General features: G+C 36.3%; 2 protein-coding genes and 1 long non-coding RNA gene across 3 annotated transcripts; 2 read left to right on the top strand and 1 right to left on the bottom strand.

Annotated features, from left to right (window-relative positions):
- The first annotated feature begins 4,616 nt into the window (after positions 1-4,616).
- LOC136237764 (uncharacterized) lies at positions 4,617-12,112 on the top strand. The gene is made up of 4 exons (XR_010692591.1): positions 4,617-5,197; positions 9,985-10,182; positions 10,243-10,884; positions 10,940-12,112. It is a non-coding gene; the product is annotated as an uncharacterized lncRNA (long non-coding RNA).
- LOC136237756 (uncharacterized) lies at positions 9,508-13,689 on the bottom strand. Its single transcript, XM_066027972.1, has 2 exons — positions 13,596-13,689; positions 9,508-13,379 (listed from the first exon to the last, which is right to left on the bottom strand). The coding sequence occupies exon 2, from the start codon at positions 13,359-13,361 to the stop codon at positions 9,786-9,788; it is 3,576 nt and encodes a 1,191-aa protein (XP_065884044.1). The 5' UTR covers positions 13,362-13,379; positions 13,596-13,689; the 3' UTR covers positions 9,508-9,785.
- Positions 13,690-16,840: 3,151 nt separating this feature from the next.
- LOC136247877 (short-chain collagen C4-like) lies at positions 16,841-22,504 on the top strand. The gene is made up of 6 exons (XM_066039700.1): positions 16,841-16,855; positions 16,898-17,111; positions 19,584-19,628; positions 19,681-19,815; positions 20,871-20,942; positions 21,450-22,504. Exons 1-6 carry the CDS (start codon positions 16,841-16,843, stop codon positions 22,094-22,096), a joined length of 1,128 nt encoding a protein of 375 aa, XP_065895772.1. The 3' UTR covers positions 22,097-22,504.
- The last annotated feature ends 3,996 nt before the right edge of the window (positions 22,505-26,500 follow it).

The raw sequence follows: 26,500 nt of genomic DNA, 5'->3' as shown, positions 1-26,500 counted from the left end.
AGTCTTGCTCAGCATGAATTAACTCATGTGACCGAATTTTGGGAAATTAACTATATGGGCACATTTGACACCAAAATATTTAATGTTCAAATAACAAGCTTTATTTATAGTGTAAATCTACTTTTTGATGATTGTAAGCCATTATCAATTAATATACACCTTGAACTACCAGAAAATTCTTTAAATATTTTTAAAACAGTGTTCTACTGTTAGTAACAACTCACTAAACATGAAAATTTCAATTATTTCAGGCGTGCCCAATTTTCCAAAATTCAGTCACATATACTTATACATGCATAGGCAAATTTGAATAAGGTCAGAGGGGGCTTTTCCCCTGGCCCTTCTCTTGCCCCCATTGGACCTGTAAGATAATATTCATATGTGTTTTCACACTACATTAAAGTACAGAACTCACTGGGCAAACAAAAGACTATGCACTTATTATAAACAGCACACTGTGAAGAAATAAGGATAAGGTTGAACTACTCTAATAGAACATTCAACTATGTAACAAATATTTTGTTACATAATTATGCAGTAAGAATACCATAATTATAATTTTTTTAAAGTACTACAAAGAAATTGAGACAAATAACTGAAATAATTAATAAGTTTTTTGAATTTGCAAGATTAAGTACTTCAGAGCAGTCATGCACTACTCTAATAGAACATTCAAATATGTAATAAAAATTTATGTTGCAAAAAATATACTGTAACAATACTACCAGAGTGTACTTAAAGGGACAGGCAATGTGCTGTTTACATGCTGTGTTACTCTATGTTTTGATGTATGGAAGCCACTCAACACTTGTTCAAGACCAGCTGGTTGCATTGTGTATCTTGTCAAGCTCATGTTGCAAGTGGTAGCTGAAGTACGAGCATCACATGATTTTATTGGGCCCCAAAATAATCAAATGTTGTAAACAGCACATTGCCCCTTTAAAATCTATAGTCAACAAGTTCTATCTCAGAAAAAAACTAATCTTATCCCCTAGGTTAATATACATGCTTTTCATAGCATAACCATAGTTCAATAACTATCAAAAATGCTCTTAGATTCAAAAGACATTGGAATTCAATTTTAGAAATCAATATCCAACTATAGTCTTACAATGTAAGTGTCCTTCATTCATCAAACTATATGGAACCAAAGTTATGCAAAATTAAATAATATCAATGTAGTTTGTTGATGTGTAATTTTGATCCAGTACATAGGCAGCTCCAGGATTTTTGGTGACTGGTTTCTGATCAAGAGCATAGCTAGACTTTTGGTAAAGACCACAAAAAAGGTAACTGCCTGCTGAGAATAGCTTTATTAGAGTGATTGACTGCTCTATTAGTGTATCTCAATCTGAACATGACCGGTTTCTGGAAATCTCAGAAACCCTCCTGGAGCTACCCCTGCAGTATAAATCAGGAAAACATGAAATGTCTCTATTCTCCATGCACTTTCACATGCACACTTTGTATAGCATGCCAAGACCCATAGGTGATGCATAGGTGATGTAATTGCTACTATCATATCAGTTGTGGTCCATGATAGTCACATTACCAATCATTGTTTGGTCTAACTGAAGGCATAAACAAAGAAAACAGGATAACACATCCAATTTATCACCACTTAATGCACCCATACAAGTTGCCTTAAGTGATCGACTTGTGGCAGAACATGTTTTCAAGATGTAATCCATTCACTGTAGTACTCCTGTGCATGACATCATAGCCAATTTATAATTCAACTATTACCATACCTTGAAATGGTGACCCTCAGTTAATGTGCATTAGGCGATCCAGGAGCTGGGAACACACAGGTTAAGTCAGGTTTTGGGGAGAACAGATTCTCTTGTTTGTTGCCGAATTTTTGAAGCAACAAATAATCATCACTTTGTTTAGCTATAGTGTCTCACTGTTGTTGATTTTTACCATTGTAAAGTTTTATACTTAAAGCTGTTACAAAGGTTATGAATGGCTTAAACACCGGCTACACAATAATATATTTTAAGAGGCACTTAGTGTGAGTGAAGGTGATGAGTGAAATGCTTTTACTGATTCCTTTAGACTTCATACCCACTAGTGGACCTGCTTGTACCTTTTAAGGTTTCTATTAAGGTTCACAACAAGTATATGTCTATGAACAGACTTCTTCATTGCAACATGTACTACAATCTTAATGCAACAAATAATCACCTGTGTGCATGCAACTTCTCCAACAATTGGTAGTATTATACGTTGGTGGTAAACCATTTATCCAAGTTTTATGTCAACTGTAAAGGGGCCTTCTACAATGCTATAGTAATGGGCAACAGATTATATACAGTATTTTATAATGCAAACATTATTAGACAAGGGAAATGTTGACAATTCAGACTATCAAAATTGATTGACACACAATTAATACCAAAATGATAGTAGGTTCCCACGTAGCCTTTCTTTGAGGTTCAAAGCATAAATTTTTCCAACTTTGTAGCTACCAACTTTAAACAGTCTTTGATGGGCCACTTTCTTTTTAAGAGCAGCTTCAAGATCTTGATCCAGTAATTCAAGTGTATCAATGAAGGCATGAAATGTCAGTAGATTAGGAGAGTTTGTTACCAGTACAGTAACACCTTCACTGGTCACTGATCTAACATTCAGCACTACATGTACTAGTCCACCATGAGCTGATATTGAGGACATGAAGTCAACAGGAAGATCAATACAGCATGAATCAATAGACAATTGTTCTAAATGGCATATGCACACGAGAGTTGAAATGGAATAGTTCATTTCACGATATATGTATTGTTCAGTAAACACCAAGTATTTAAGCTGCTTAAAGCTGGAAACTATGTTGTGTAGAGCTGTAGGACAGTGGTTATCATCAGCTGAATAGTGGCACAAGTGGATAAGTGCATGGAAATGAGATAGCACTAACAAACTGTTGTTAACAAGGACAGGTTCACATCTGTCACAGGTATCAAGACACTGAGCCACATACTCTAATGCTTGCAGATATTTACATTTCTGAAATAAGCTTATCAACTCCATATTGTCTTCTTCTATAGGAGACAACAAAACACACATATCTACTGCAAGGTGGGTCAACTTCATTTCACTCAATATTTCCCATAATTGAACTTGACTCTCTACATTTTTAGCTGGTATGTTAAGCAAATTTAGTCCTTGTAAGTTATGACAGGAGCCAGCAATGGCACGCAGGCCTTGTAAACTTTTCAAACAATCTGTACTAGATAAACTGAGTCGCTGAAGATTAGGGCATTCAATAGCTAGTTGTTCCAACTGGTGAGAACGTATGTCACAACCGGAGCCTTCAAATTCAGTTAGAAATTCAAGATTTGAAAAGGTATGATTCCCTTGAACAACTAGTGAACTTCCTTGTAAGAATGCTTTGTATATCACCTTATTGCGATATGTAGTGTGAGTTAATAACAACCAACCTGGTCCTGAAAATCCACAAAGGTTACCATCCACACATGGAAGAACAGCCCCTTTACCAAACTCTAATTCTAGTATAGGTAATATAGGTACAAGGTCCATCGGCATTTTCACAATATCAAACACCTTGAGTTGACCAGACCCACTAACTAAAGGATTCGATAATGACCTGTGAGACTCTAACAACAATTTATCTCTCAGCACAGCGTCAACGTCATACAGGTATTTTAAAACAAGATTTAGTTTACGAGGTACAAAACCTTTTGTTGTCCAGTAATGTAACCACGGCTCCACAACTGCAGTAAAACTTGACCCACTTAAGAATTGACGATTTAAATACATCTCTCTCAATGTGAGCACCTTCAAATTTATATTACAGGATATAATTAGCTCCAGTATCTCTTTGATGTAACCCCCCCACTGAACGTCTAGACTCTGTAAGTGTTTCATGGATAGTAAAATATTTTCTAAGCCATCAATATCTAATGTGTCAGCGGTTGGTAGACTAAGGTGTACCGTATTACTGCAACATGCCAAAGTACTCACCAAGCAATTTGATACTGGCAGCACGTGATCAGGAAAGGACAGTTGTTTCACGTGCTGTCCAAACGTTTTCAACAAGTTAACCACACAAGTTTCATCACTACTGTGGTAATATGGCCATACAAAGTCCCTCCACAGTGACGGTGTTTCACACGCACTTTTTAGTCTCCGTGAAACGTATTGCAGTTTCAGCCTTTCACGTAGCGGTGTCACAAAAGATATTATGTAAACCAATATCTCTGCTGGAAGAGTAAAGAAGGTAGCATCTACTCGAAATTGTTCTCTTTCCATCTTTAGAATTTCTCACTAATTAATATTTCACGCGTTGACCTGACACGGTGACCAATCCTTAGTCTGGCTTCGCCTCCAATCCGGCCGACAAGATTTTGAGATTAATAATTAGTTAGCTAGTTGCACATGAAGTGTCACAAACAGTTGTAGTTTGTTCATGGTCTATCATCTACCTGATAATTGTTGATCAGTTTGAGCTTTTTGCTATTTAGCTAGCTATTTATATTTGTGGCTAGTTAGCTAGTCACATTGTACAACTCAAATATTCAGTTTATGATCAAAATGAGGCATTCCAAACTAGCTAGTTAGCTACACCAATCAGTTTTACAATGATCAGAATCATTAATTAGTCAGCACCTTGAATCACAACAAATTCTGCGAAATATTTTAACAGGTGCTCAAGTACTTTTAGTGGTGTGGACACAGCAAAGTAGTCTATGTATAGATAAATTAAAATCCCATCTAAAACAGTTAAATAAATGCTGTTCGTGGATTTTATTATTTCCAAAGATGTTCAGCCTCAGACTGAGGATTAACGCACACGTGAACATACATATATACAGTATGATTTACAACAGTTACACGATTGATTATGGGGTTACTGATTGGTAGGGGAAGTAATAGTTTCAGTTGATGCTTAAAAATTTGTAATGATTGTTGTTGGATTAGGTCAGGTTGGAGTGAATTCCACTGATCTAGGGATGAATGAGTTACTGTACTGATTTTTCCTTGCATAGATATGATGATCTTTGGTCACATCCTCTGGTGTTAGAAGTGACAGGGATTAAATCAACAGGAGATATAACGATGAGATTATGAACAGTGGTGGATCTAGAAATTTATAAAGGGGGTTTCCAGTTTAGAAGGTGGAGAGATACACTGACATGAGATACGCAAAAGTCTGCACTACATTGTCTGGTTTGGTAAGGTGAGACCAAAAAAAAAGGGTCACAGCCTATTGATATAGTACATTAAATACCTTAAATAACTTGCTTTAATAGCTACTGTGACTGCTCTATTAGGCCCCTATTTGGTGATTATTAGTTTCTCATCCACCGCCCCCATCCTTCTTAGGCTACCGCATGGTAAGCCATTATTTTACTCTGTGCATCCTCAGAAGAACACGTGATACCAATGCAAGCCGTCATAATTTTGCAGGATGACGTTTTAAAATTAACGCTACAGTGCACTGATACATCGCCAGGAGAGCAGTTGTTTAGATTCCATTTTTGACTGTTTTTTCAGCAGTCAAATGAAACCCTGCTATGATGAAGTTGCTACCGGAGCACGATTAACTAAAAACCAACTTAATGTTAATTTGTGGGAGAAAGAACGAAAATTTGGTCAAGGTCTGTACATCAGTGTATTAATATTATAATGGCCTAATGGTAATGCCCCCCCACCCGCATCATAATGTTCAGAAAGACTGGATGAGAAACTAATAACCACCAAATAGGGGCCTTTGAGTATCTCAATCGAGGCGCACGCCGCAATAATTAAAACATTTATTTGTTACATAATCATTTTTCAAAGGGGGTTTCCGTGGAAACCTTGAAACCCCCTAAATCCGCCACTGAATTGTACAATTTTGTAGAGGATGGTGATGCTGAGTACTTATCTGCAGTGTTTTAGGTTAAGGTCAGTGGGAATGTTCAGGGGCGGATCCAGAGTTTGGAAAGAGGGGGGCCACCTTGCTGAAAAACAGTTGAAGACCAAAAAAAAAAAAAAAAAGGTCACTACAATAATAGCTAGTTATCCTTTACCAAATATATTCTATCACGTATGTTATGTAAAATAAAATCCTATTTATAGCTTCATAGGTAAGCTATATACACTGCCTCATGAACATTGTGACTGTTTTATTAGAGTAATCGACTGCTCTATTAGAGTATCTCGATTTTGTATTCAATTTCTTGAAGGGAGGGGGAATTTGCCCCAAATGCCCCATCCTGGATCCGCCATTGATGTTGGTTACAAGACTGAAGTGTGATAAGTCAGTCATAATGAATCTGGCAGATTGCCTTTGTACTAATTTATCTTATCAGTGTCTCTTCTGGTGTGAGGGAACCAGACAGGGTTGGCTTATTCTAAAATTGGTCCTATCATGGTTTCAATTTAATTTGAGTTGGCAGATTTCTTTGTATATAGGAATGCTTTATTTCGCTGTCAGACAGAGCCTTGGATGTGAAGTTAGTGAATTAATGTGTGGACCATGACAAATCATTGGTGATATCTGATTGTTTATCACTCCAAAATGATCCCAACTTCTAATCGCAATGGGGAACCAGGCCTGGTATATGTTTTAATCCCAATAAAAGTGTATTCATGAGAATCACCCAACCCATCACCTATAACTACAGTGTACACTGTTAATGACATCTCCATCAAAGAAGTTTATGTAGAGTGAATAATGCTGTAAAGTATGGTATCATCAGCATACAGACCAATGTTGGCATTGATTGATATTGGTAGGTCGTTAATTAATATAACATAAAATAACAGAGGGGCTAAGATTGTTCCTTTGGGGACACCAGAATTGACTGTGTACGAGTCACTCATTGTTGATGAGAAAGTTTTGTAGCCATGCTAGTAATTTTCCTCTAACACCGTAGTAAGATAACTAATTTTGTTACATAAACGGTGATGTGGGACTTTTATCAAATGCTTTAGATAGATGATATCAGTTTGAAGCCAGAGTCAAGAGACTTAATGTTATTTACAGTAGACAGTATTAAATTGTGATTTGCATCATCTTCTAGGTCAGAAGCCATGTTGCTGGTCACAGAGTGCAGTATATCTATTGATTCTAGGTAAGATAAGAGATGAGTGTGGAATAGGTACTTCATAACCTAGCTTGCAGCTGATACTGGTTAGACTAATAGTGATATTGGCCTGTCTTGGATTCAAGTGTTTTGTCTCCTTTTTGAATATAGGTACAATATTAGCATGTTTCCAGTCCAGGGTTCTCCATGGTGGAATGATGAATAAATGAAGATCAGAGTTAATACCAGAACAGAGACTAATAGACAAATTCCATAATAAGGCTTTATAGCGTATAAAAGTAACCGTTGCCCCTAGCAACCTGAATTTCCCAGTATTATTAGGTGATGATGCCTAAAGTAACTTCTCCAAATTTTGAAAGAATAGCATATATATGTCATAAGACATAACATTTTGAAATTTGTGGTTTTCCCATACATATCTATGTGAGAAGGTTTCAGTTGCCCCTTCTGGGCAATCACAAAAATGAGGTATTTCAATGTATGCAAAAAGTAAAAGTTCAAAAGTGCATTTATCTCTACATAATTTGTAGGTGTGAATGTCAACAATAATCTCTCCAAGTTTTAATGGATAGTGTATATAGGTCATAAGATATGACATTACTTGAATCCCATGATTTGTGTGATTACTGAGAAGGGGCAACTGTTGCCACTCTCATTGACAATGTATGGAAAAATTGCAACTTCAAAATGTCATATAATTTATCTCATGACTTATTTATGCTATTCTATTAAAACTTTTTCAAAGTCTAGCTCAAAAAGAATGCTGTCAAGCCTATAATGACTCCTTTTCGAAGTTCAATTGACTCCAGTCCCACAACTAATTTTAAAAAAACTGTGGTCATTAAGGCAAAATTGGATCACATTGGAGTACCCCATTGTCACATAATGGTCATAACATCACTGAATCTTCTCACAAAGCTGATTACTTAGCTCAGTGTTTACCACTGAAGACACACCCAGTACTCTAACAACAGATGAAAGCCTTGTCCTGATATTCAGCCTACTTTCTTTAATTATATGCTGATGTCTCCCAGTTCCTAGCAACTTAAGAAGTTCATAGAGCACCAGGATCCATCATACTTACTCCAATAGACACATTTCATAATAATGAAAAATTCAACTGTTGCCCCTAGCAATCTAAATTTTACATTATTTGTAGGTGTCAATGTCTTTAAGCATTTTATAATATTGCCAGGCAGTAGCTATGGGTGAGCATGATCTGCAATACTGAGCATAAGCTTGCTTCTTTTATCTATGCAGTCTCTTGGTTTAGTTTAGGTGGTGATCCATGGTTGGTTCGTTTGATGTCTTGTTCAAAGATAACTTGCTAGGAACCAAAGTGTCCATACAGAAGTGACAAGCAGATTTAAAGTCAGTCCACAACTGGTATTCATTGCTAAAGTCATAAAAGAAGGAAGCTATAGGGCCTGCTCTATTCCACAGACAAAGTTTTCTTCTCGGTTATGTTTGCACAAAGATACTAATGTTGGATTCAGTCAGAACAGCTTTGTGGTCAGAGATACCGGTGTACAGTACTTAATTAAAGTGGGTCTATTAGTTAAAAAGATATCTATAGTGTGTTGTTTAATCTGGTTGGAAAGTCAGCAATCTGATTGAGTCCAAAAGTATTCACAAAGTCCAGAAATGTGCTATTTAACAGTAGAGGGCAAAGATACATGTTGGAGTCAATCAGAACAGATTCGTGGTCAAAGATACCAGTGTACAGTAATTAATTAAAGAGGGTCTATTGATTAAAACGATTTATAGTGTGTTGTTTAATCTGGTTGGAAAGTCAGCAATCTGACTGAGTCCAAAAGTATTCAGAAAGTCCATAAATGCGCAATTTAGTAGTAGAGGGTAGTTGCTTCGAATTATTACAATATTAGAATCAGTCCAATTTATGTCAGGGAGGTTGAAGTCGTCAGCAATCCAGATTATATCATTTGGAGAGGATAAAATAATGCTTTCAAGTGTTGTCTATATACAATGCGATAGAGAGAATGCATGGTTATGGTGGTGTCTTCATTGCCTGTCATATATACACTGGCACCTAGGAAGTAACTGTCTAAAATAAAGCTATCAAACACATAATCACTAATTGCTTGCTGTGTCTATAGGCCTCCAAATTGATCTATTGATCGTATAGAAGCTACTGCATAATTCTGTATACTTATGCTATGGTTGTATTACAGTTGCATGTTCTGGCAGATTTTATGCAGTGATAATTATAGCTATGTATAGTAGCAATAAGCACAGATTGTTTTACTGATACAGTGCAACTATATACCATCCTTAAAACCGTCTTTGATGTGATTTTGAAGCAGCTTCATTTTTGATCCAATTATTCAAATGTAGCTAACAACGAACTAATGATATGTAAGTAGATCAGTAATATCTTCACTGGTCACTGATCTAGCATACACCAGTCTACCATGAACTGATATTGAGGCCAAGATCTACTGTACTACAGTCCAAGTACATACAGTTCTAAATTATAAGAGTGGCATATGAAAAATATGTACACCTTTTAACAAATATCAAGCATTCAAATTTGAATATTATCCTATTAATAATTGTTTATCCAATTCAATGTACGTTATATTACCTAGTAACTACATACAATTATAAGTAGTGTTAATTCATAAGTATACTGCATAATATACTTAGTACTGTAAAATGCTTAATATATGCAAAGCCAATGGTAGTTAATTTTATGCATGAATGTATGTAGTTTCAGGTGTCAAATTCTATTAATGGCTCCTGAAATTTACTATACATGTCTGATGAAGTTCTTCTTAGAGTCTTCAACCTTGTGCCATGGTTCTCTGTATCCATACTTTTATTAGTCCATTTTGTATAGAAACACAGTAGTTGTTGTTTACTTAGTATTGTCATGCACTGACTAATCTTTCCACTGCATTTACTCTTACAGCAAAGAAAGCCAATAATGATAATCCAATACACTAGAGAAAGAATTGTTAGTATCTGCACTAAGGAAATGTCCAATAATTTGGTTTCAGTGTATGTAGCCACATGGATTGCAAGTAAGGTAAAGAGGATCACTGATTCTTGGATGTTGTTTAAGTTGTTCTTAAATGGCTGCAAAATCCCTTGAATACAGAGTAAGCCTGTGATTACCATTGTTATTGCAGTAACTTTATAATCTTTGTCTAATGCTGTAAAACTGTAGATCAATATCCTGATTAAAAGTTGCAGACCACTCCAGTAAAAATGTTTGTCTTTGTAAGGAGCGAAATAAGCATCTAGTAGTGGCTTAAATGTGTTGATGAGTCTTACTTTAGACAAAACTTTGCTTCTAGCAAAAAGAAGAATGGTGTTGAATGGAAGCAAAACAAGGAGAAGAATTAAGCAGATGATAAACAGCATTAAAAACTTAAATCCAAAGATTTCAGCAGTGGTATCTACCAGCCATGTAAGTTTATACTTATTGCTAGGTAAGTGTGTCACTTTCGTGTACCAAAACAATACATTACAGACTACCCTCAATATCTTAGTGTAGGACAATAGAAATAGTGTTGCTAGCACTAGTAGAGCTCTGTGTGCAGTAATTCTTTGTACCATAGCAAAATAGCGACTTGTTAGGATGAGTACAATGGCTATCAATATGAGATAGGTAGGAAAGCAGAGTTGTAGCCATGTCTTAGCATAGTCATCCATACCATTGTAGAAACATGTTTCTATTCCCAAGTCAAGATTCACCAAGGAGACAACTGTGCATGACACAGGCTGACAACTTGATGAAAACATTGACATGTTGATGCTGAGAATGTTTACATAGAAAATAAAAGTGTTAATTGTACCATTGATGACAGTGAGATTGAAAGTAAACAGTATTGTTACCAATACAATGCCTGCTATTGCTATAGGTATTATGATAAACAAATAATAATTGGAGCAGTGTTCACATTGAGATGAACCAAACACAGTACTGAGACCATGTTGACATTGTCCACATAACACACCAGTCCTGTTGAACTGACACTGTGAGTCAGGATTTGATAGGTTAAGATGCAATGAATGAGGTGAACAATAGTCAAATGGGCAATATGGAGAAACATGATAGGAGTGATTATTATTAACGGTACTAGCTGATATCCAGCTCTTTGCTGGACGTAAAACAGTCTCATCATCTAAGTTACAGGATGTGATTGACAAGATCTTGGAATTTAATATTTGATCACAATAGCAAGCCCGTCTATCTTCCTGACGTGTAAACCCCATTGGACAAGGCTTTATTTGTATGAAAAACATCTCTGGTTTACCCAGTAATCCCACAAACAGTTTACATAGAGAAGTGTTATACTGCTGTGGCCAAATTGTGTAGCTATACTCATTACAACTGCTATTTATGTGGGTTTGTGACAGCTGAGATGAGTCTACAATAATACAATTGTCATCTGCTGAGTTCTCAACTACTAAGGTGACTGTACCTATTTGTAATAATTCACTTCTTGAGTACCTTGGCACAGTAAAATTAACATGTAATGTTTGCCCAGCAGACAACCTTCCTAGGTCAGCAGAGCTGCAATTCCCTCCTTCATCAAAATTGTTTGAACATGGGCACACACTAAGAGGAATGGGTCTTTTAGTGCCATTACCAATTACACTGTTTCTCATGGTCAACGTTCTGTTGTACACATCTTCTGACCTAGCATTATAAAATGCAGAGTCAGCTATCCATGTACAGTTTTGAAGTGACTTGTCATTGACCTGATAATATTTGGATATCATATACAAGTTACCAGCTATGTTAAGTTGAAAAGTGGCACTCACATTGTCCATCTTCTTATCCATGTTGCCATACTTATTGTAGAACTGTATCGCACAGATACGTTGCCTATCAACTCCAAACCTGTGTTCCTGTTTTGCAACTAAGTACACAGTATTGTTGGTTATATTTACAACTGCATTGTCTGTCATTGTAAAGTAAGAGCCATCTTTTGAGGCTCTAAGAATATGTCTAGCAAAATTGTTTAAAATTTCAACAGATGTTTTAAAAAATATTGGAGTCATGTGAAGTTTAATAATATTTTGGTAATATTGGTTATTATTTAGCTTTGAAGATGATAGAATCAAAGCACCATTGGTGACAGAAATTAAATCATAGCCATTACCATGATTGTTTGCTGATACAATTGTGTTGCTTACTCTGATGTAAATGGTTAGTTGCCAGATAATTTCTACAGAACGTTCAACATTTATGTAATGGGAATCTTGATTGTAACAAAACCTTGTATTGTTAATAGTAAAGTATCCAGTGATGGCCCTTGTGCTTGCTGGTGCGATATGAATCATAGATCTCAAATTTGTGTTGTTTGTAAAGTTACAATTCAAAAAGGTGATATTATTGTACTGTTGCTTACTGTACAGTTTTCTATTGATAGCAGTATTAAAACATCCACGGTTGTAAAGTACAATTTGAAACATTTTTAGCTGAGGATTCCCAAAGTTATTAGAAACCACAACATCATTTATGTCTAAGTTACTGTGCACACCAATTCCACATGCTTCACCATAATAATACAGTGCACTGGTGTTGTGTAGGCCATTAAATCTGGTATTTTGTATGATAAAAGAAACATTATAATTTTTCTGAAATAACAATATTCCTAGTACATATTGTGATAGGGGAGCACATTCTTCAGTTGATTTATACTGCAAATTGTGTATTACATATCTAACATTTTCTAAACTATTTCCCTCTGTGTCTGTGTTATTATAATTGTACATTAAAATACCATTTACTTGTGCTTGACGGCTTTGGAGCTCCAGGAAATCTGAACAGTTGAGTAAAATGCTAACACTGATAAATGTTGACAAGCTGTTAAGGTTAACAGCTAGTATTCCAGTGTTACCTGGGATGACTACTATTTTAACATTGCTGATCAATACTGCTGTACAGTCATGAAAGATAAGTGATCCCTTGTAATCAGAAAAGCTGATATAATCATAACCAATATGAGAATGAAGATTCTCTGTGTAGTCTATTCCACAATTTTCCAAGGTGATATTTTGTAGTGTAAAATTAGTAACATTAGTCACAATAATACCCACTCCTGGTGAAGTGCAAATGATCTTGCAGTTAACACCAGTCAAGCTAAAATTGTTTATTTTATCAAAAACCAGACTGCTGTGTAAGTGATAATTTCCTGGCTCTAAATGCAATTGAGAATTGCTGACATTGTAGCTGTGGATGTCGGCAAAATTTGTAGTATTTTTGTAAATTACAGCCGCAAATGTTATTTGATGTACTACTGCCAACAATGATAACAGCAATATTGTATCCATTCTATCCTGAGTAACTAACTATGAAAAAATGGTGACATATTTACTGGTAAAAAGTTTACATATAAAATGTATGCATATAATACATTACTATGAAATCAATTCAAAAGTACAAAATTCACATACTGTATACCAAATGTATACAATTATGACTTCTGAATATGCACTGTGCTGTTTGGTATGTATGGATACCAGTCTATAATATCAGCATGCATATGTTACACTTTCTTAACTTACGGGGGCTGCTCGTACACAAGGATGCTATAGAATCTTAATTGTGTTGACTAAACCCTCTACATATTGAATCAATTTATATGGAACTCTACAGGCGTAGGTAAGTAGCCATCAATAACAGTGAAACTGCAAAAACAAACATTAATATAAAAGTCAATGCAGCTACTATTATACTAGTGAACAATGGACATGCATACAACATATTGACACTATAAATTTCATTTTGGCAGCATCCCATGAATGCTTATCACAATACCTATATTGCAATCCAGCTGTCACCCCATATAGAGATTTCACTATCATTTCAGCTCACCTTGTAGAAAGCTCAGCTACAAACAAGTCACCATGTAGAGAGTTAGCTATAAACAGATCCCCCTGTAGAGAATTCAGCTCCACAGCAAGTCATCATTTTGAGATTTCAGCTACATCACAAGAATTCACTTGCAATATATTATCAGCTTCCCTGTAGAGATTTCAGCTACAAACAAGTCATCCTGTGGAGAGCTCAGCTTTATACAACCAAGTCACCCTGTAGAGAGTTGGGGACATGTATAGCTGACCTCTCTACGGTGTGACTTCAGAGAGCCATACCCTTTTCTCACAGCTTGGTTGTTTTGGTATAGATTAAATCGAAGCTGCTAAGGTTAACAGACCATCAAATACTCCAACACAATATTCACAATGATTTCTTCAAATTGTAAGGAAAAAAGACCAGTGGGTGAACAAAAATTACAAATCTTTTTCTTGAGCTACACAGTGCATTATGTCAACCACCCTGCCTTATACCTATTATATTGTTGTTGTTTTTTTTATAAGTAAAAAAGGTATATACCTTCTATGTATAGGTGCAGAATGATAAGAATCAATTCTTTATTGCTACTTTTGAAAGACCGTTCTGAAGAATAACTTCTTTAAGCTAAATATGTAGCTGGACTAGATTCAACTACCAATTTGATACTTGGGTTTGTATGCTATCTAGTAAGCTTTAAAGCATCTTTAAAGTTAACAGGAGATACTGCATCTGGGCTGGGATTATGTTAGCAGACCCCCTGTTAACAGAAGTTCAGATCTTCATCCTGTTAAACACATAACATCTAATTATTAGTACAAACAGAATGTGACCACTGCAAACTATATCCCTTCTGCTTGGGATATTATACTGAAAAATAAAAAGCATTACAAAAGGGTGGGCTTACACTGCAAATATGCTAGGGCCCTTCTAACCTTTATTCTAAAGGTAGTTTAGCCACTATAATATAGATTTTAAGTTTGAATAGAGCGGTGAACTACTCTAATAGAGCACGCATGCATACAATTAAACAGTCAGATAATTTCTACACCAACCCTTAAATTCCAGACAATTTTAAAGGAATTACGTCCACTATTAGTATGCAGTATTGCATGAACAATCTGGTGGTGAAGTGTGTGGTGTATCAATGGTGATTCAGCCCAGCCATTGTACTGCTTTCCATTCAGAGCATAGATTATTCATTGCTGAGTAATGTAGTGATGGACTAGTTTTCATCTAATATTGGTAAATTCATAGTGTGAGTTGCTGTGGTGGCATAGTGTATGGTTTCATGGATAACTGAACTAAATAGTGCATGATCATGCTGCAGACTGTGTGTATAAACAGTAGACCTTGGACTCAAGGAACCTGTCTGGACTTTGAAATTTTATGCACTTCTCTCAATGTTTATACATTCTATACTTGTACTAGATGCCTCTGCAAACACAGGTTGAAGCCATGCATGGCCAATCCACTTTTCATCATCATGACACCTCTTATGAAGTATATACCAATTAGAGATTATAAGCACCTCTGAAAATGGGTCTTCAGCTAGCCACACATACTGCACAGTGCGCACACTAGTCTATTATGCTTCCTAGTTACTAATAGTTATATGATGCAAACAAGTATTCCATGGAAATAGCTTCATGAAGCAAACACTGCAAGTTACACAAGTAGCATTGTCAACTGAACAGACTTTCATGTATTATGTTGTGCACGAAGGTAAAGCCTTGTTAAAATTTATTAATGTTGGTCATTAAATAAAGAACCCTGAACAATCAGCCATTTATTTCAAGCTGATATTGTTCACTTGTCCATCGCCGTCCAATAATGGTGGTTTAGTTTTGGTAGTTGTGCAGGGTTCCATGGTTTTCCTATACAATTTTTGCAATAGAATCATTGATATGATAAGCCACAAATTGTGGCTCCCAATTGCATGAGGCTTGGGGGCGAAATACTTGGAGTTCCCAACTTTAAAGCCACACAAACTTCTAAGGCCATAGGAAGGCTACAGCCTTTCCCGCCAAGCCACACATACATAGGAACCCCACACTGTACCACTGTACCCAATAACCAGGACACTGATCCCTGCATTGATAACTAAACAGAGATGAGACATAGCCTATAAGAATGAAGTATTGTACATGACACAGTACATGAATAGTTGCAACACTCTCGTCTGCTGTTTTCTGTTTGTGGCTTTTTTTCTGTCCATGGCCTAGCTAGTTCATCATGCCCCCTTGATACTTCATTGCCTACTCTCAGTGGCCTAGTGAGGAATGGGTAATCACTATCTGGGACTCAGGTTCTTGAATCCTCTACTACATCATATATGAGGGGGTGGGTAAATAAGTTTGATGGAGGGGTGGGGGGGGTGAAGACAAGAAATCCATGTAATCATGTGCAATGTGTTGTAAGCAGGTGGCCAATATATATATTATATTTTTTTATGTGAGAGTAAGTATAACTTGCTGCATTTTTGACTAAAATACTGATATGCACACTCTCAACCATACCACATGAAGGCTATCGGCAGTTTATGATGATGACAGTCTATCCAGCTAGTTGAGGTTAATTCAGCATTGCTAATTGACAGTGTGCTAACTATATTAATGAATTACCATAACAGAGCACCAGTTTATAGAACACTAATAATCTCAACAGAGTATAGTTTACCCTGTAAATATTGTGTGTGCTTGTATCCCCATCAATAATCTCAAACAAATAAAAGTATAGTTCAGTACTTACATATGTCGTGTGCCTTTATCAATGTGGTACACCCACTAGGACAAATATACTTATGTATTGACTGCTCAGATAATATTGGAAGAGGAATAGCTATACATAAGATAGTAGATGTCACATTTGAGTTACTGTAGTCGTTTTAAAATGGCTATCTAATTTAAAAGCTGAATTGGTTAAATATGCACAGCCAGATGCACTGCTTCCTAACTACATGGCATTATTATGTGTACGTGTATATAATTACATAACATAATCTCACTTTTATTAGTCCCTGAAAACTAATAGTTTTGACAACACTGTTTCCACTCATGACATCACGAAGAGACAATCAGGGGATGATCGTAAATGTAAAGATGGTGCACCAGGTCCCAGGGGTCCTCCTGGTCCAATAGGAGATGAAGGGAAACAAGGACGTAAAGGAGATGTTGGTCCTCCAGGACCAAGAGGTGACACTGGCGATCGAGGACCAAAGGGAATAATAGGTACACCTGTAATGTAGCTAAATATTCCACTGTACACTTAAAAACTGAAGAGGAAGGCATATGAGGATAAATTAGGTCAAGTTATGAGTCATTAATGTGTCAAAACTGGCTAAAATGAAAAGCAATTTACATAGCACATGTCTTTATTCGACTCAAGAGAGCTGTACACTCACACACAGCTATTCCTTAGCTGGCCAGAGCTCCCTCCATTGGGGTCTCAGACCGCTTGTACGGATCGCCACTGTGCTTGGAAAAGGTCACAATCACAATTGTGAAGACTCAGTCACAATTGTGAAGTAATGTGGCCACCTTGTTCAACAGTTAGTTTGGATGAAGTGATATTATTAGCTTTTTAGAGTTAAAAGGCACTAATTAGGAATGCAACAATACTGAATGTATATAGAGATCAATTAAATGATAAAGATTTGATACCAATGATATTTTATAGTACAGTGTTAACGTTCATTCCTAGCTCCAACTGCTTTTAGTTTTGTGGACACAAATTCTTTCAGCCAAGTGGTAGAATTTTGAGAGGTGGCAGGCATTGAGCCCTAGCAACTGGTATTCTCACATGTACAATGATTGAGATACATACTGCAATAAAGCACGCAGTCACGCATTCTAATAAAGCATCTATAAAGATAATTATGTTTTAGAAACTGCTTTGAATTATTGAATCTTAAACATTATTTTCTTAAGGACACATGTCCCCTACTATACTGCTTTACTGATGCACTTCAGCAAAATGTTTGTGCGCTCATTGTACTGAGTCCCCTAACTTTTCTTGTCATAATCAGGAACCTCCATTCGCTGAACACGTGTGTCTTATATGTGACTGGATTTGCGAAAACTGGTCTTCCACACGCATCCAATTCTACAGTATGAAGTCAGAAGACCATACCTCAAGAAATATATTATCCTGAAAAAAATTTCATCCATTAAGCTATGTTAGTGCTCACTACTGACCATATTTCAAGTCAATAGCCGTTTCCAATCTGGAGTTATATGAGTCATCACATGTGGCAAATTGAAGATTGTGATAGACCCTTTTTCTTAAATCCAGATCAGTTACAAAATATTTGGATATACGTATGTACACTGTTAAATTATTTTGAGTATTATATACTCCACTGTGTAGAGTTCAGTATTCTCATAAATTCAGGCGTTCCACTGTATAGAAACATTACTCAGAATCAAAGATTTGACAGCTACTGCATAGCTTGTTGCAGAGCACTTTTTCCATACCAGTACCTTATGCAATCTCTAGCCATTTGGTGGTATCCCAATCAATTTAAGTGTATCGTCCGGTTCTTAAAAGGATCTTTCTACCCTAGCTATATATAGTAGATACATAATTATTGTCCCTAGCCCAAGTCCAAAATGCTTTTAGGAATAACCCAAATTTTTCACCTAATATGCTCTTCAGTGTTCCCTTAATCCTTTTATGCTTGCATTATGCCTCTAGATTAGCAACATTTTTTTGAATATTTTTATCAGTGAATGTTCTATCAGAGTATTTCACTACAAAGTGACTGTTCTATTAGAGAGTATTGATACTAGGAACTATTACAATGCATTTGAGTGCTTTGCTGCAGTTTCTATTTTAGCTCTATTAGGGAAAATCAATCTATTTTCAAGAAATTAAGCTCCATATTTAGATTTGAATTATGATGCTATAAGATTGTGGGCATAGCACTGTAGCCTATTATGCATTTAGTATTACGCTGGCATATTTGATGCAGGCATAGTTGTCCCATTTTCTTTAAAATTTCACAATGTATTTATATTATGAAAATGTCAACTATATCCAAACAGGTATGTTTCAAGTTATAGCTTGAATTAGGAGTTCCAATAGGCAACTTCATGGAGTATCTATCATAATGATACAACATATTAATCACATTATTATTTTCAATTTACTGTATGTTAACACAAACTAAAATGTGTATTTTCAGTTATTAGCTAACATTTTTGGATTTATAGAACTTTGCGTGGGCGAGATCAAAGGAAAAAGCGTACTTTGAATTTCATAAAATATGGCCTCTTTGCTAATAAACACTCGGCCATGTGCCTCATGCTGTATTTATCATATGGTACTCACGACAATACTTAAACATATACATAATTATGAACAGATCTAGAGCAAAATCATATGACTATAATGCATAGCATCTTGAGATGGAAATAGTGACTTTTAATCACATCATAGGCAATAGGAAAATTAACCAAATTTCTCAGCACACTGATTGCTTTATTTTAGGTGGGTTACTTAGTATATTGCCATAGATACCTAGACTTACTAGAAATATTTTTGTTTAATATACAGTGTAGTATATACTTGACCAATAATCTTCACTATAATAGCTACATAGCTACTACTTGAAATTATAAACAAGCAGTGATCTCCTTACCGTTATAATGAGGTAGTGATAGCACATACAAGATTTCATTTCAGTCTTTATTGTGTGACAGGTGATCCAGGATACAGAGGAGAAAGAGGGGAAAAGGGTATTCAAGGTTTGTTGACACAATTGTGCGTGTATTGTAGCATTATAAAACTGACTCAAAGGGAACACTGGAGAAAAAGGAAACAAAGGTGCAGCTGGTCTGGATGGGACAAAAGGTACTAAAGGTGATAGTGGGCAAAAAGGAGATACTGGACCAAGAGGAGACACTGGTGATAGGGGACCGAGAGGATTAATAGGTACAGAGTGTGTATATAAATTATTGCATATATCAGTTTTTAACTATTAACATTTTCTACACATTTTTCCTGTGCTTTCCCTCTCATGCTTTCCTATATCAGTGGAAAGGGGGAGCATATATACATGGACCCTACTTTTACTCTAATAGAGCAGTCAACTATCTAACAGAACAAAAAGTAAACGTATACCCATAAAACACACTGTCTAAAATTCAGTCTCTGAGATTTTTAAGTCTCAAAATTAATTTGTTAGGGGCATGGCCCCGGAAACCTTGGAATACCATCTACACACTACACCTGCAATATACGTACTTCAACCTGACTTCATACTGTCGGCCTGTTCACAGAAAGCAAATTCCCAACTTTCCTCTCTCACTTAGTGGTGTGGGTGTACTTCAAGTGACATGCGCTCTCTCCAGGAGGCTTGGACAGTCTTCCTGCAAGTCATTACTGTCCATGAGAATTTGCCTGCACATACTTGCTGAGTGCCAGCTGAGTGGTGTACAGGCATCCCAGTACTGGTTCACTGGGTAGTAATAGTAGTGTTTTGCATGGCTGCTGGAGGCTTTGTGTGTATAGTGTGAGTGCATGGTATAGTGCAGTGTGCATATTCACACACTAAGTTTGTCTTACGTGCTCACACACACACACACACACACCTCACACACACACCTCACACACACACACACACACACACACACACACACACACACACACACACACACACACACACACACACACACACACACACACACACACACACACACACACACACACACACACACACACACACACACACACACACACACACACACACACACACACACACACACACACACACACACACACACACACACACACACACACACACACACACACACACACACACACACACACACACACACACACACACACACACCACACATACACACCACACACACACACACACACACGCACACACGCACAGACACTTTGTAGTGTAGTGTGAGCGTGTGTGTGTAACAAATACAATAAACACTTAGTTATTAAGTCTATGTACATTTTCAATGATAAAGGTGACACTGGATTACGAGGACCTGCTGGAGAAATTGGTGAATCTGGTAAGAAAGGAGCTAAAGGAGAGCAAGGTATTATGCTAATTGTAACAAGTATAATATTTGTCAATCGTCAAGTAAGCTATGCCAGGTGATTTGTTTCCCCAGTTTGCACTGAGTCTGCAATGTGCATATAGGTATTAGCACTATTGCATGAATTTCACACATTGACAGTATGTGCTAAGTATACCCCTGACTACATGTACTTTTATAAAATAACATAATAAACATTTATTATGATGCAATCATATTGTGTGCATTCTGCATAGATACTGTATTTCAATGTGTCCAGATTTGTGAGAGGTATCTTTTTCATCCACAAATTTTACTCGTGTTTAAGTTTCACAACTTTGTATTGCAATTGCTTCAAGTTTTTCATAAGGAAAGCTACTGTATTTAATTACATTTTAAAAATTGATCAACAAAAGGAGTCAACTGTTGGTTGCTAGTATATAAAATCATTCACACAATTAATTCTGTTACATACAAGTACAAGTATTACGCAATGTTAATTCACCATGAGGATTATTATATACATAGGACAAACTGGAGGAATAGGTGATTCTGGACCAAGAGGACTAAAAGGAGAAATAGGAGTTAAAGGACAAAAGGGCGTAAAAGGTGACAAACCAGAGAGGAATGGAGGAGCTGTGTATGTAAGATGGGGACATGACAAGTGTCCATCAACTGCTGAACTAGTATATAGTGGAAGAGTAGGAGGATCTGATTATACACAAAGTGGTGGTGGTAGTAATCCACAATGTCTTCCACTGGATCCAAACTTTCTCACTCCAATTAGTGGAAATCAGTATTATAGATCACTGATGTATGGAGCTGAGTATGAAACACTAACTGATAGTAACAGTCATGTACATGGAGTGCACAGTCTTGATGTACCTTGTGCAGTTTGCTATGTCACTCAACGTTCTACAGTCTACATGCTCCCAGCTAAATACAACTGCCCAACAGGATGGACCAGAGAATATTATGGATATCTTATGGCTGAACACTATAATCATCATCGTACTCAATTTACTTGTGTGGATACTGCATTTAAATATGTGCCTGGAACATCAGCTAACCAAGATGATTTCTTGTTTTATTTCACAGAAGGAAGATGTGGAACATTACCTTGTCCACCATATGATAGCACAAGGGAATTATCATGTGCAGTTTGCACCAAATAATATACATTTCAGATCGAACTATGTACATACAGCAGTTTTCTCTATGTAGTTCAATAGGACTGTACTATAGTATTGCTGAGGACATGCAAAGTTAATTATATGTTTGTGGTCAATTGACCAGGTGACCAGACCTTTTTTTTGCAACTCTTTGATGTGATACACTACTTTTGACATAGCAATACTTAGAAAACAAAGTTAATGTACAAGGTTTCTGCATCTTTATAAGAAAAGGGTATTTGCTAGGCATGAAAACCTTTTAACAGATGTAAAATGTTACATTGCGATTGTGCAATTCATTCAGCAAAAAATGACCAGGAAAGGAACCAGAAACATATAATTAACTTTTCATGGCCTTTTTAAAGCTTAAATACACATCTATACCCAGTGTGTACAGTTATTAAAAATACATTTGTGTGGCTAGAAAAGACAGAAAATTGTATATAATTATACTGATTCATGTAATCGAAAGAAAAAACACAAAATACAGCACTAGTACTATTGTAAAGATAGTGTTGCTACTTCCACATTACTTGACATCATGCACTATTTCGTGCATTCGATTGACAATCAGGTTAGGCACAAGATTTACAAAATACTACAATTCCTTTAGACATGTTTAACTTGGAAGTAATAGTGTACAGGAAGTAATAAGGAAGTGCAGTTGCTTATGTAACATTAGTGATAATATCCAATAGCTGGCTCTCAACAAAACTTGAAAGCATCTACTGTAGCTACTGCAGCATTCACAAGCTTTTCAACCTTTTGTTTAAACCTCATCTCATTAAATTGATTTATCAATCAACCCAGGAAGGATCCTTAGCAGTGTGGTAGGTAGGCACCAGCCTATTATGCTTTTAAGGTTCCCATTATGCTACACTACATGCAGTGCTCAAAAAATTCAACCCATGATTACTCCCATTTTTTGTCTTATTAGGATACCCCTGAAATTTGATATTACTTTTGCACTCTGGCAGTATCAGTAAACTTTACCTTGTGAGAAACTACTGGGTTTACACTATAAGTATTTCTCCCCATGGAAATGTTCATTTGGCAATCTTAGATTATTGTGCTCTAGTAAAATGACCATAGTTGTTCTCTGACTGATTATCCTTTACCATTTCACACATGCAGTTTCATACATTATGTTTGATGCCTCATACATACTATTATTCTCCTAGGCTGGTGTCTATCCAATAGAAGTGTAGGTACAACATACAGTACATAATGTAAGCCTACATTCATTCTGATAGCATACATGTAATTATTAGCCATGTCATTGCAGGAGATCCAGGTTATTCTGGACTTGAGAAACCAAAGAGTAAAACACTGGTGACAAGGGACCAAGAAGACTGATTGTAGGAGTAGGTATGTACATTAGTAGATGTTATAGAGTGGCCGTCTGAGGATTTTGTGATATGCCATCATCAGTGGGGCTGGAGGCTAGGGGGCTGAATCCTCCTCGGTCTGCTGAGGGGGATTAGCCCCCTCAGAATGATATTTTGCCAAAATTATCCCCTGGAGTGGGGCTGAAAACCCTGAAAAAGATCAATATACTCTAATCGAACACTCAAATACCCTACAGTCAAAAAACGCTTCATAAAAATGTGTTGCAAAAAGGTAGTCTAAAAACCCAATTTTTTTGTTTACAGCAAGAATCGAACCACTGACCTCTTACTTCAGAGAATTGGTGTATTACCACAGCGCCAAGTGTTTCCAGGTGTATAAAGGCTATTTTGAACTGCTTATATGCTGTATGTAAATAACCCTAGTCAACAGTGCCGAAAGCCTATGCCCCTGTCCAGCTTATAATTAGCCTCCTCTTTCAAAAAATCCTAGATCTACCCCTGGGACTGATAGACACTATAGAATTGAATCTAGAATCTGAGCACTAAAGGAACAGCAATTGTGGAACAGGTAAAATGCATAAGTTGTAAAGACAAAACCTCCACTACATAATACTGTACATGCCATAAAATTGCTTACTTCAACAAAACTGAAACTGTTACTGAACATAATTATGAGCATACAGCAGTACCAATTGGTATAGACAATGGTAAGACTTCTATACTTGAAATGATCACTATTTTCTCAATTCTTGGTTGAATAATCAAATGATTGTACTGTATACTTATTTCAACTTGGATAGAGAGTATAGAATCCATTTACTAAAATAAAAGGTTTTGTAATAAAACTATACCAGTAAGCTTTGTTTATACCTAAAAATGGTGTAGCTCATGGGAAAGAGAAAAGCACAAAAGCTAGCTTAATATAATTCCAAATCACACTTGACAAAATTTACTGTATCACATATGTCTGTGTTTCTTTATTAAGATAGACTATGTGCATTGCACATGTGTTAGTAAGCTACAGTATGTATCTTTGAGCTTGGGTTGATATATATCACAATGGAATGGAATCAGGTACAGTATATCGTATTCAGTTAAGTTTTATGCCTAGATCTCTGGACCAATGCACTAAAGGAAAAATGGAATATCAAAGGATATAAAAGAAATTAGGGTAGCAGTTAAATTACCAGACTAACTGGTCCTAAAGGAGCTACAGGTGAAAGGTGACAAAGAAAAGAAAAAAAAAGAAGAGGGGATGGAGAAACTGCGTATGTAATATATGGGAACATGATCAGTGTCTAGAACTGGTGCAGTTTATAAAGGCAGGAGAGACAAAAGAGGATTTCTTTAGCTCACACAAATACAGTAGTTATACTGTAACATCGTTACTTTATCACTTGACCAGTTTGCATTCAATATTATGCAGTGAAATCCACATATGTTAAGGACCATCAGACCTACCAAAGGTGCATGACAGTGTCCTACCTATCAAGGCTGTGGATTCCAGATTTTTTAGCTCAGTTTGCATGCGAAAGACATCTTTTGCGACAATTTACAAGTGTCCAGAAAACACAAATAATGCAAGTTCCCTTATTTTCAAGTGTAACTACTGATTAACATTACTTATCAGCATATAGCTCTATTAATGCATGAACAATAATATAATATATGCAGTAAAGGATGTGGTGGATCACATCACTATAATAACCATTGCCTTGTACTGCATGCATAAAGAAACTCAGTATGTATGACAGGATTGGTGCTGTTGTATTGACCATCAATTAGTTTGGTACATGCAAGCTACTGTCACAGTTAGGCACCGGCCGATTATGCCGGCATAATTTAAAGCATAATAGGTGACCAAAAGCATCAAGCATAATGCCAGCATAATACAGGGGCGTAGGCAGGATTTCCAAAAGGGGGGTTCTGCCCTACACGTGTACACGTGTAAACATGTGTATTCTTATAAATTCATTTGCAATAGCGAGTAGAGGTACTTGAATTCCTCTGCCTGAAGACCTGTAGCTACCCATTTCAGTGGATTTGTGTAAGTTAATTCAGTTCTAGTTAACCAGTATCACGATTTAAAAAACTTAACTCTGAAAAGGGGGTTCGTCCGAACCCTTTGAACCCCCCTGGCTATGCCCCTGATAATAGGGACGATGTTTGAAAAATTATTTAAATGCGCAATACGCGCGCCTGAAAGTAGAGATTTCCAACTAAATTAAATAATTAACATTCCATACATTCATTAGTATGACAAATATTGTGCATTGTTTCAGGGTCATTTTAGTGCAAACTCCACCTCAATCAGTGGTTCCTATCTAAAGATATAAGGAAAAGAAGTTAACAGTGTGATGATTTTTGTGTACAGCATTTTCATTGCTTTTTATGTATATTGCATGGCACCAAACACAATATTCAAAGCGTCATAAATCTAGATAGGAAACTAATAATGACATGAAATTTTCACCACATATCTATTTTATGAAGAACAGCATATGAACTAAGTAAAACCTCTCAAAAGTGACCACTTCTTTGTAGACTGACCACTCAGAATATTACATGAATAAAGCAAGTGATTCAAAGATAAAACTGTGTGTATTGTGTAATACTAAGTATACGCAGGTACCTAATGCATTTTTAGGGATAACTAACTAGAAAAATCAGTAATATTTTATAACATGGCAAGTACTGGCATCACAAGTCACAATTAACACATACTTCGGAAACATGACAATCAAAAACACAATGTAAGAGCAACATTATTTCTAAAATAGATTTGTTTGGACACTGATCAGCTTTATTTGTCACATTGTAAGCACTAAGGATGATAATTATTATATAACACAATGACATCACTATACTAAAAAGAGAAATTATAAAAAGTTTCTGATCAAAATTACAATCACTGAAGCTGCTATAAACTGGATCAAAACAGCAGTAAATACACCAGAATATAACAACAGGTAAGTGTGAAGCCATCCACTAAGGTTGGTATCACATGCCATGCAGTCTCCACTTTTGAAAAGATTATGCTAAACCTTGAACCTTATTT

The sequence above is a fragment of the Dysidea avara genome, chromosome 1 (assembly GCF_963678975.1).
Source record: "Dysidea avara chromosome 1, odDysAvar1.4, whole genome shotgun sequence".
NCBI lineage: Eukaryota > Metazoa > Porifera > Demospongiae > Dictyoceratida > Dysideidae > Dysidea > Dysidea avara.
The sequence above is the reverse complement of the archived record's forward strand: the minus strand, read 5'-3'. Positions and strand labels throughout refer to the sequence as shown.